Source organism: Cryptotermes secundus, unplaced genomic scaffold, assembly GCF_002891405.2.
Source record: "Cryptotermes secundus unplaced genomic scaffold, Csec_1.0 scaffold39, whole genome shotgun sequence".
Lineage (NCBI taxonomy): Eukaryota > Metazoa > Arthropoda > Insecta > Blattodea > Kalotermitidae > Cryptotermes > Cryptotermes secundus.
Genome location: NW_019723904.1, coordinates 58420 through 71482, shown reverse-complemented (window position 1 = coordinate 71482; position 13063 = coordinate 58420). Strand labels below are relative to the sequence as shown.

General features: G+C 36.0%; 1 protein-coding gene across 7 annotated transcripts in view; it reads left to right on the top strand.

The window, feature by feature from the left end:
- LOC111861910 (ATP-binding cassette sub-family G member 1) overlaps positions 1-12153 on the top strand; it is a 233759-nt gene extending 221606 nt beyond the window's left edge. For all 7 annotated transcript variants that reach the window (XM_023846864.2, XM_023846862.2, XM_023846863.2 and 4 more), the window contains 7 exons: positions 348-586; positions 879-974; positions 3381-3523; positions 6356-6524; positions 7824-7924; positions 8980-9135; positions 10887-12153. In XM_023846864.2, coding sequence (XP_023702632.1) covers positions 348-586; positions 879-974; positions 3381-3523; positions 6356-6524; positions 7824-7924; positions 8980-9135; positions 10887-11234 — 1252 coding nt within the window. In that variant the 3' untranslated portion in view covers positions 11235-12153. The remainder of the gene's footprint in view (positions 1-347; positions 587-878; positions 975-3380; positions 3524-6355; positions 6525-7823; positions 7925-8979; positions 9136-10886) is intronic.
- The last annotated feature ends 910 nt before the right edge of the window (positions 12154-13063 follow it).

The window sequence follows — 13063 nt, the reverse complement described above, 5'->3', positions numbered from 1 at the left end:
TGGGGTGAACTGGTGGTTTGGAGCACAGTTTAGAATAGTGCACATAGAACACTGGGATCTTTGCAGGAGTGTTTATAAGTTGGTTGAATAATTGCAATACATCATAATGGTGATATTGCAAGGATTGCCTATGCTTAACCTTCTGATTTCCATCCTTCATAGCTACATGTTTTTTAAAATTATGTACTGTTAATAGGTCTATGGAAAAGAGATCAGAATTTCGTTAGAAGTCTCTTATTATTGTGACATCAGTGAGATCATGTAGTTACAATGTACTTTGAAATAACTGGATTATATTCACCAACAGCAGAGCATCAGTCATTTTTATTCTTTTTATTTCTTTGCAGGGGATTGGATAGTGTATCATCCTTACAGTGTGCCAAAGTGTTGAAATCCCTAGCAAGAGGTGGGCGCACTATTGTGTGCACAATTCATCAGCCATGTGCCACTGTCATGGCCTTATTCGATAATGTGTACATCTTATGTAATGGCCAGTGCATGTATCAAGGTGCCAGTAACAATATACTTCCATACCTGAGACAGTTTGGATTAGAGTGCCCTAGATATCATAACCCAACTGACTTCAGTAAGTTTACAAACCATATTTCATAGTTTTTTTCTTAAATTCAAATATTAGCTCAATTTTAATAATAACTTCCCAAGATTCTTAGACCACAAGTTGTGCAGTATACCTGCAAATTACCTGGCACATGATAAAATGTCTAAATTGGAGAAATATTTAATTTTGTTATGTGGTGTGGTTCTTTCAAAAAGGTATTATATAATTACATCCTTTCTTGGTAAGAAACAGGAGCAGTTGTCTCTCATTTAATTCTCAAGAAAGATTTATACTACAAAAGGTTTATTTGGGTTTTCAGTGATGGAGGTTGTATGTGGAGAATATGGTTCCTACCAGAGTCTGTTGATTCAGGCTGCGAAGAATGACATTTGGAACTTGCAAAAGCATGTCCCAGGTATGCTTTCAATTCCATAATTCTTGATGCTAAGTTTATATACATCGTTATTTTGTATTCAAGATTTGTAAAATGAAATGGAGATTATGTAAAATTTAATGACACTAAGTAACTCTCAGGAACTCAATTAATACAAGAATTTGGTTACACTAAATATAACAGTTGACTGATTAATGGTCCTACCTCATATCTAGAGACACCATATTCCAATTTCCACATCAAATCCAGCTATTCCAATACAGTTTTGTGGCATTTTCTTCAGTTACAACATTAAATTTTGGGGGGAAATAATTTAAGATAAGTAATAACTGCCTCCACATCCTTCCCCATTCACAATTTACAGTCATTGTTTTGTTCAACATTCTATAACCAGTGTAGATGAAAAAGTATCATTAAATGATTTAAGAAACAAATAAGTGGCTGTATTCAGAATTGTGACATATCGAAGAGTAATAGATAAAGAAGGTTTACCTCAGTAGTGAAGCATCTACAGTTTGAAAGGTTGCATTTTTACAATGGTAAGTTCATGTTTCTATGGTTGTAGCATTTATTTCTGTAGACATGAACTGTGAAAGCCCTTCCAATACAGCACATTCAGTTACCACCACCCACCACCCACCACGGTGGTGTCTTTAGTTAGATGATATAAATTTTACTTTGTATTAAACTCTGTTATAAACTAGGTATTTGTTGTTGCTTCATGACCAGAATGTAAGGCTAAGATATAATATAAAGACTGTTAATAGATCCTTTAAAAATGTGGCAGTGTTCAGATATTTTGCAGTAACAAATCAAAATCTGCGTAATAAGAAAATTAAGAGCAGATTGAATCTGGGTAATACTTGCTACTCTTTGGTTCACAACCTTTTTTCTTCACATTTGCTGGCAAAAAATGTAAAAATTGATATATGCAAAACTACAAATTTTTTCTGCAGTTTTGTATGGATGTGAAACTTGGTCTCTGTCATTAAAGGAAGAACACTGACTAAGGGTATTTGAAAACAGGCTGATGGAGAGAATCTTTGGGCCAAAGAGGGACAAAGTGTTAGGATGTCGGAAATATCTGAGGAGCTCATAACTTGTACTCTTTGCCAAATATAATTAGAATGCCCAAGTGAGGGAGGATGAGATGGGCATGGAATTTAGCATGCATGGGGAGAAGATGAATACATATAGCGTTTTGTTGGGAAATCCAGAAGGAAAGAGACCACAAGGAAGACCTAGATATAGGTGGAAGGATAATATTAAAATGGATCTTAGGGAAAAAGGATGGAGTGTTATGAACTGGATTTATCTGGCTTATGGTAGGAAGCAGTGAAGAGCTCTTATGAATATGGTAATGAATATTTGGGTTCCATAAAATTTGGGGAAATTTTTGAATGGCTGAGTGACTGATGGCTTCGCAAGAAGGGCTTAACTACAAGAAGTTGTTTGGTTAGTTAGTTATTGAACTCTGTTATATTTACATGTATTCAAATTCAGATATTATAGTTACCTTTTAGCGTTGCCTTTTAAGTAAAGTAGCTTGGAATGAAGGTGGACACTAAGAATGAAATGTTTTGTGCCATATGTTCATGTTCTGTTCCTGAATAACAGTGTTATGCACTGTGTTCATCTTATTTTAGTTAAGACTCCTCTTTTTATGTATGATGACTCTTTGTTAAGATGATAGTAACAGACAATAACCATTTCATCAGTCATTAGGCAAGGCTGTATTATTATTATCGTTGGAGGGGGTGGGTTTCCCCATGCACCGCGACTTATAGTCTATTGTACGTCCCCCTTTCATATTCTACCAGTCGCCATACCCTACCAGTACTGGCGCATGCTGTCAGCCCCATTCAGCCAACGAGGTCGGCCCTCGGTACTCGATACTTCCCCCATCTACCAGAGGCATTGGAAACTACTTGGGCGGGAAACTTTTTGCCTAATTTTGCTCAGAGGTCACCTAGAGACATGAGGATCTTTTATGTGCCGTAAATCTCCAACACGGGACCCACGGCTTAAAGTCCCTCCCGGAGGATTTGTTCCCTGAATTTTTCCGCCCTTAAAAATTCCACGACCTCCACCAGTTTTGAATCATGAGGTGGGAACGTTACCCCATAGGCAAGGCTGTAACTGGCAGTGATGTTCTTGCTCTCACTTCAACTGTGAGTGCCAGTCTTTTATAAATCATTATATATATATATGATTATGGGTGTTAGTTTTAGGCACCAGTTAGTGTACATCACAATATGCTTAACTCGAGTCTCTAAAAAATAAATCTCATTGGTCACTATTGCTGTGTATTTTGTTATGCCATAAACCATGAAATAATGGAAAATTGAGCTGTAATTATGATAGAAACAAAGTGTGCAAACAGTTTTAATGATATGGTAATGATAATAATATGATATTCAATTTCAGCAATTGAGTCAGGAGAAGAATTGAAGCAATCTAAACCAAAGCAACCTTCGGAGAAAACAGTAGTTCCTAATGACTCACCAAATGAATATCAGAGGTTCTTCATTCTATTTAAATCCTACTATACTCAACTTTACAGAGACTGGGTAAGTGATAAGGTAACAAAATTCTAGGTCAAGTGAAATTAACATGCAAATAATATTAATTTACTAATAATTGTAAATGAAGTCCCATCTGCCTGTCATAACAGTTACATCTTGTAAAGTACTGAGTATGAGTATGAAGGGTGGGCCATAAATCTGACCCTTGCACCCCGACCTTCAATGATCTGTTGTGCTTCCCCTTTGTATTGACCCTTTATTAATCCTGCACTTTGAATGAAATGTAGGACTTTATTTATGGGGGCATCATGAAAGTCACTTAGTTCCATGAAGAACTGACCCAGGTGGCGGAATCTTAAGTAAGCTATAGCTTTGCAATCACATAAGATGTGTGTTTTAAAGTATTGGTTTTACAACTAACAGAATTTTCTCTACATGTTTAATTATTTAAATTTAGAAGTGTTTAAGCCAGTAGATATTAGAGGCATGTTATCTGTCAGCCTTTTGTTTATGATAATTTAAACGATAGCATGACATAAACCTCATGGAAAGAGAAGACATGGGAGATAGAGAACAAGGATGGGCAAACTACATCTCATAAGAGAGATTAGTCCACCCCACCAAAATGTTCAGCTATTACTATAATTTTAGTCCTCTTATAAATACTTATTTTATTAATAAATAATTACTAAAAAATAGAAATTGAGCTGCTGAGAAATGCTAATTTGGGGTTCTCCAGACATACATTTGTATTTTCACTTACTTTACTTACAGCTGCATGAGAGGAAATTGAGTGTGTGCCGGATTCTGTTTAATGAATAGCTTAATATCTTAAAGGTATCAACCTGAATTAAAAATATTGTGTCAAAATAATAATTTTGTGGTTACAGTTGTTTGATGTAAGAGCAGGAGGTGTGTTGTTATAATTATATTATTTATTATACTGCAATTGGGTTTTAGCCCGGTGGCAGTAGTACACAATAGGACACAACAGACAAGTAATACACATTACACTAAGTGACAACACGTTCAAACAAAACACAATACACAAAACACAACAATAAGGACATCCTACCACAGTGAATACAAACCAAATACGATTAACAATTACAACAATTACAGAGAAATACAAACAACTGTAACAAATACAACAACAACAACAAGGACATCCTACCACAATGAATACAAACCAAATACGATTAACAACTACAACAATTACAGAGAAATACAAACAACTGCAACAAATACAACAACAATTACAACAACAAGGACATCCTACCACAATGAATACAAACCAAATATGATTAACAACTACAACAATTACAGAGAAATACAAACAACTGCAACAAATACAACAACAATAACAGAGAGAGAGAGAGAGAGAAATACAACACCCAAAACACAAACAAAAGGAAACAAACAGTCATGGATGTGTAATGTCATTTACTTCACTTCACTTCACTTCGCCTCATTTATCACTTTCCTAATCCTTTACCTAAAATTGCTTGGTTTACAGGACAGAGTACCTAAAGCATCTGCAGGTAGTTGATTCCAGAGCTGTATAGTCCTATTTACAAAGGAGTATTTCCCGATATCTGTCCATTGCTTTCTACTCCTAATTTTCTTGCCATGATCACCCCTGCTCAGATAGCATGGTGTTTCTAATCTGTCACCTATAGCCTTCCAAGCCCGTTCTCCCGTGTATGCTTTGAAGAGAGCACATATGCGAGCTATCTTTCTGCGCTCTGTCAAGGTTTCCCAGTTCGATTCGTTCCTATGGTGTGCAAATTTAGCCGCTTTCTTTTGCACCCGGTCTAACGCATTTATCTGTCCCTCCCTGTAAGGATCCCAGCACGCCGCCCCATATTCCAGAATCGGACGCACTAAAGATGTGTATGCTAGACTTTTAGTTTTGCTATTTCCCTTTCTTAGAATACGCATTGTAAAATGAAGTGCCTTCCAGGCTCTTTTCACAGTGTAATTAACTTGATCAGACCAGCTTAGGTCGCTGCGTAAAATTATTCCCAGATATTTAGAGCTGCTCGCTTCTGGGATTACTGTGCCCCCTAACGAATAATTTAGTGGCTCCGTTACTCGAGCCCTCGTGAAACAAACTGCCTTACTTTTAGTTGGATTAATTTTCATCTCATTTTCATTATGCTAATGATGAATGATATTGTAACGTGTTTTACTACTGAAGACGCCGTTCGGATTGTTAATTGGTTTATTTAACAACCTACAAATCATAGCTACAATTAATTATGACAATGTTGCGGGTTTACATACTTTACAAACCCTACTCACTCTTGTCTTCAGTAGTCTTCATCTATTTATAACTCGGGAGCTATACAAGTCTCTCTTAATTACACACTCCCAATATAACTGTACTACAGCACACAATCTTGAAGTCATACAATAAGTTTTCACTTGCTGACTTCTCAGTTATCGCAGACTATAAAATCTTCTAATCACGCGTTCGGGTCTTCTTTCTGCGACTGCTGCTATATTCCAACTGACTCCTTAGTCAAAGTCAAAGTCATATTGCGACTGACGGTCAGTCAGTCAGTTAGTCAGTAAGTCTTGGTGTCGAGCCCCATCTGGGGCTCATGACTAGATGTTTATTACTGTTTGACACTTACGGTCTTGTTTCTGTGGGGCGCTCTCTCTGATGAGAGGACGAGTCTGTCTTTTGTATATGCTGCTGGCCCTTGCCAGCACAGTTTTTCTGGGGTCCGAGTTCCTTGGGACTCGCGACCATACTTGCACTAAGTATGTAGTGCAATTGAACATAAATTAATTGAAATGAAATGATATCTTTTCGTTCTTATTACATTTTTTAATGTTGTATTTACCTTGTTCTCTCTTTCAATGTTACAGACTGTTTCTCACCTGAAGGTCCTACTACATATCTTTGTTGGAGGTCTCTTGGGGGCACTTTTCTTAGATAGTGGTAACAACGGATCGAAAACAATCAGTAACCTAGGTTATCTATTCTGCTGTGTTGTGTATCTTAGCTACACCACAATGTTGCCTGCAGTAATAAGATGTGAGTTTTGATTGCTTTGTGTGTTTATTTATGGATTTAAAATTGACTGATTTACTCTGGTTATTTGTGGCTTCTATAAAAATATGAATATATTCAAACATAAACTAAAGAAATTTCAACATTATAGCTTCTTTCATGGAATGAAAATACAGCAACACATTTTGTGCAGTATTCGGTGAAAAGTAAGATCAATGTCTTGTGGAGTCATATGATGTGTGATTTTATTTATATTATATGTTTAAAAGTAAGGGGAAGTATAATCATTCTTTTTCTTTTTATATAGCAATCTGAAATAGCTGATATTTTAAATTTGATAAGAATTGCTGGCACACTATGTAGAATGAGATCCTATTATTCAAGTCTTCAGTATATTTTCTTGCATATAGAGGACAAAATTATTTATGAAGTATGTGTGAAAATTCCATATGCTTCTGATGATCACATCCATGCATCACGAATTCCCCCCCCCCTCCCCACACACACACACACACACAAGAAAAAGATTCCCATCTAGTGCAAAATCTAGATTTTCTCCCAGTCTCCCATCCATTCACTCACACAGGCACACATGTGCTCCCAGACATGGACACAGACATCTTTTGCCACACATTGAGTCTACTGTTTACGACTCCCACTGTTCAATGCATATTGTTATTTCTGTCATTTTCTTGGTTAATTGTGTTGAAAAATTATTACCCTTGTTAATGCCATGAATGAAGAGAGTAGCTGCAGCAGGAGTTTCTCTAAGAGAAAACACACCAATTTAATGCAGTTCAAAATGGGTGCAGGAGTTGTGCTATGGCCCATTAGGAAGTGATTCCTTATTAAATATGTTGTGGACAGCATGCTACATTTTCTGGTTATAGACCCACCTTTGGTACCCATCATTAACCCCTATTTACATAATGTATTATGGGTAGAAATTTTATAAGTAAAGGAGGTTCGTTTTAATTGACGTTTTCTCAGTCTAAATTACCCACTGATAATGAAGGCCTCCTATATAAATTAGTTATATCTCTTATTAGAACGAATATTATGGTTATTTTCTGACTGTTTTCCAGAATTATGTAGACAGTGGGCAAGACTGAGTCTGATCTTGAAGATTTCTTTCAGACAAATTCTATATCCATTTCCATGTCAGAACATTGTTGTTTTATGATTTCTATATGCAGATTTGTGAATTAAATATTTTGGTGTTTGCTCTGAACAAAATGAGCTCTGTGTCAATTATTTGTACATCTATGGACCTCAGTATCATGCTCTACATGACATTTCTTTTGATCATTATTTGCATTTCAGTTCCTTTGGAGCGTGCCATAGTTACGAAGGAACAATTCAACAACTGGTACAGACTGAGAACATATTACATGGCATTAACATTATCCAGTATACCAGTACAAGTAAGTGATATGTTTACCTTAAGGAACAACATTTTTACACAAAAGTTATGGCATGCAGTACATACAAGAATGAAGGAACCCCTTTCCAGATGCAGGACTTATATTCCCAGAAGTCACCAAATTGGGCAGAGCCCAATTTGGCATCTGAGGAAAATTACTGTTTAGTAGAGAAGTACTGCAAAATTTTCTGGCTGTTAAATGAAACTGTGTTGATCAGAAAGAAAGATTATTGTATAGTGCAGTTTTTTAAGACAAAGCTTCATCTTAAAGTATATCCTGTTTTCACTCATTACTTTAATATTAAAAGGTCTGTATGTTTATGAAGTAAATCTACAGTGTTATGCATACAAGGCTTAAAAAATCGTGGTAAAATATTATAACTAACCAGCTAACTCCATGAAGCTGAGCCCTTCTTGAGGAACCGCCTGCAGCTACTCAAGAGTTTTCCAACATTTTATGGAACCCAAAGGTTCATCACCGTGTTCACAAGAGCCCTCCACTGGTCCCTATCCTGAGCCAGATCAATCCAATCCATACAGCCATCCTGTCTCTCTAAGATCCATTTTAGTATTATCCACCCACCTATGTCTTGGTCTACCTAGTGGTCTCCTTTCTTCTAGTTTTCCCACCAATATCCTAGATACATTCCTCTTCTCCTCCATTCATGCTACATGCCCTGCTCACCTCATCCTCCTTGACTTTACCATTCTAATTATACTTGTCGAAGAGTACAAGTTTTGAAGCTCTTTATTATGCAGTTTTCTCCCACCTCCTGTCACTGCATCTCTTTTTGGTCCAAATAGTCTCCTCAGCATTCTTTTCTTGAACACCTTCAGTCTGTGTTCCTCCATTAATGTCATTTAAAGTATTACAGACATTTTTAACTAACAAAAATATTTTTATTCCTATAACATATTTGAATTTGAATTTGTTTTGTGAACTATGATAATTTTTATTGCTTTCTACAAAATTGTGAAAACTATGGCAACAGCCATCTTGATACCATGGGTTTGGTGACAAAAAGTTGCGCTAATTTAAGGGTTTGTGTTCTGCAGCTGTTCTACTGTACAATACACATCTCTGTATCGTACTTCTTGTCATCCCAACCTTTGGAATGGGAGAGATTCGTCATGATGCTCCTAATGTGCTTCATGTGTGTGCTTGTTGCGGAGAGTTTTGGGATTTTCTTTGGAACTCTTTTCAGCCCTGTTGTAAGTATGAAGTATTTTTTTATTAACTTATCTATAATGGCTTCACCAGAAACATAATCTGCAATCTGAAAGAGAGTCTGTTGTGACCAAATACTTTACAAAAACTAGAGAATCGTATTCATTATAATAATGTGATCTAATTTTGCCTGCATGACAAATTATAATAATAACAAAACCTACATATACATTCTTTTATATAGAAGGTATTCTTTCCAAAATGGCTCCAGTAAGTATTTAAGTTAATATATATATAATTTTATGGAACAGATCCAAAGAGATGTATTTTCTGGGCAATGGCTTGATACCATCTACTTATATAGTAAAAAGGTATGGCTGAACATAAGCTTGTATTTGTTTAATTAAGGTAATGGGACTTCGAATCCCCTCCTTAGTTCTTTAACTAAAAATGTTTGCACTTCTTAGGAAATTATGTATGTTAATATTATTCAAACTTTTATTATCTTATCATGATTTAGTGGTAGAATTCCTGATTCTAATTCAAGGCATTCCAATTTCAAATATCATTCCAAAGACAGCCATTTCTGACTGATGCTTTAGTTGTGTTCCTTTTACCTTTCTGGCAAATCCCAGGATAGTATCTCAAATTTAGCCTTTCTACTTTCTTCCATGTGCTTTCCAGTTCATTATTTTTTGTTGTTGTATTATTTAATGCTCTGCGAATCATAGACAGTGACAGAAAAAGAACCCAGTGCTTGGGGGTATAACTGGGACACCCTGTCGCTGGGGGACATAAATACAAGGACCTGGTCCTCCGGGTTGGGGGTTGAATGCAAGGCTGATGACCTTGCTCTGTAAAAAAATTGTCACAAACGCCAAAGAAATGAAAACAGATGCAATCTGGCAGAATCTTCTAAGAAAGGCTATGGCTCAAAAAGGGCTGTCTTGCAGCAGATATTTTATACTTAATCCATTTGTAGAAAGCTAATAAGCAGTCCCCTCCCCTCATGAGCTTAAATAATAGTTCAAAACAGCTGCATGTGGCTCATGAGCCATTGTTTGTCACACATGCTATGTAGACTGAGCTACTAACAGCATCAGTAAATAAATCGTAAAAAAAGAAAATTGTATTTTCTTAGATATTTTATGCTGTATTGATTTTACCCTTAAAGTCATTCACTCTTGTTTACTTTATATGTCTTGAGTTAGTTAACTCTTATGTCCAGCAAGTGTAATGAAGGCTTTGCAGATCTTGCCTCCTATCTTCTTACTGTGAGAGTAATTTTCGTTCTGTTCATGTAAGTATGCAAAAAGTGTACTGCATTCTCATCCTTCACACATTTTTTGCTGGAATAATACTGTCTGTTTTAGATGGTTAATTAGTTACATTGCTGTGGTACTCTGTTATACATCTGGAGTGATATTTGAAGTTTTCAAGGCTGTGAACATTTACATTTTGTTCCTCTAAGTCTTGCCACTGTGTAGTCTATTAGGTGGTTGCCAACAGTTTGAAGAACCTGCCCCCTCCATCTTCAGGAAAGAAATCTAATAACCTTGAAGACCACAGTGTATCCTGATGTTTATCCTATCTCTTTCTTCAGTATTCCCAATTATTTGTTTACAGCTTGAATAAAATCACTTTCTATAGTTTCAAGTGAAGTGTATAAATTTTTAGAATCTGTATGACATTTTGTTAGGTGTAGCAGTGTCCATTGTAAAGCAACAGTTTAAACATGAATAGATCATGCTTCTTCCCAAGTAAGATGATTATGCATTATTTTTTATTCTTACAGACAGGGACATTCTGTGGAGCTCTTTCCATAGCATATATGATTCTATTTGGAGGATTCTTCATCCTGTTCACACACATGCCAAAGTACCTGTACTGGATGTCCTACTTATGTTTCATCAGATTCAGTTATGAAGGAATAATTACTGCAGTATATAGTTATGATCGACCAAAACTTACGTGCCCAGAGGACGTTATCTATTGTCATCTCAGCAATCCTGAATATATTCTAAAAGAGATGGGTGTAAGTGGAAATGTATATTGGGTTGACTTTGGTGTACTACTTGTAATGGTTGTGTTTATGAGATGTGTTGGATACTGTGCAATGAAGAAAGTGATGAGCAGCAGGTGAAGTACTGTGTGCTATTGAAGAGGAATATCCAATAAATGAAACTAAGTGTAGCGAAATAAGTGGGACAAATATTCAAATATGAAATTCCAATATGGCAAGGAGGATAGATAATTACATACACATTTCATCTAAACAGAGAACTTTTCAGCACTAAGAAGTCAGTTGCTTATTGGTTAATTCTGTCCTATTTATTGTGCAATGAAAGAAAATATGGGGCTGTCAGTACACTATAATGACAGATTTGGAAGAGTACAGTTACTTTCAGAGACTGGTGTAACCTGTTATTCTAACAGTTTAGGGTCGTGGTGCCAGGATCTTAACTACAATACTTGGGACCAACAGTGAATTGGAAGAAAGTGAAATGTAAGATTAATAACTAAAGTTTTCTTTAAACCTGATTTAATTCTTGAATGCTGCATGTATACATGTACATCCTTTAACATGTCAGGTTTGGTTAGGCTAGGTTACAGATGTACATATATAAACCCTTAGATATGTTAGGTCAGGTTAGGTTGTGTTACAGGAGTACATGTCATTTTACATATTAGATTAATTTACAGATGTACATATAAATCCGTTCACATGTTAGTTTGAAACATTTTAGGATAAAAATGTACATATGCATGTATGTTCTTTGATTATTATCTTATGTATGAGTGGCTATAGACAAGATTTGGATTGGTAACTGAATTTATTGAACACTTACAGATTGTAACTACAAGAAACTATAGTGCTATCACTAATTCATATACACTATAGTTCACTATATCACAAATTGATCCTTGTTAGTTTATTGATTCTTCACCAGTCAGTGCCTGGTGACAGATCCTCTGCTTCTGTGCTCACATTCTTATCAGCTGGCGACTACCCCACAACGAATTTATTGCTCCAACTAACTCCCAGGCTGGAAGCCATCTCACATGAACCCCCTGCCCTCTCAAGATTGTCTCCTAATGGCAGCTGCCCCTTGCTATATGACCTTAGAATAGAACACCATTTCCAACCACTCTTCTATTGTTGCGGGCATGTCTGTTTTGGCCATTACCTAGCAATGTCCGTTGTTTAATGAGCCATTACTCAGCAATGGCTATTGCATAGCTGCTTATTGCAGAGTTGTTGCCTAGCAGTGGTTCTACATGCCACAATATGTTGGGTTAGGTTATGTTACAGACACGCATGTTCTTTTGATAATTCTTTATTCCAAAATTAGATATAAAAATTAGCACTGAGGATTTTAATATGGTTTTTGTTCTTGAAAATACTGAATATCTCTATTTACATTTAGTTTTGCCTGCAGGTCATATAATTATTTCAGTTTTGACTTGTTTCTGTTTCAGCTACTTTGATGAATATTTAATGATTAATATCTGTATTTGTATTATGTGAGCATGGAGTTTGTCTTTCACTGTGATATGAAGGATTGAATGTATATGGAAACAAAGTGATGACAATAATAATACTTGCATCAAAGAAATACAAACTAACAGAAAATGGAGAAGTGTCACAACTACATGCTTCATTTTAGATTTGAGGTCCTCAGCAGTGACTATGAAGGGAACTCTATTCTGGGATGTAATGCTGTGTAGTTAAGTTTAAGCCCATTAGACTACATGGCATTGCATGCCAGATGAATGTAATATGTTTCCTTGAACATAATATATGCTTGCAAAAGCAAGAAATGAGTTCAAATGTAAAACTGCATAAGTAGTATCTTCAGAAAAATAAAAATATGTGCACTAAAGGCCAAATAGAGTTTATTAAAACTGGCTTTACTGGTAAAATGGATTTCTTTCTTGGTCAGTATTCAACAACCAGCAGAGGCCTACTGA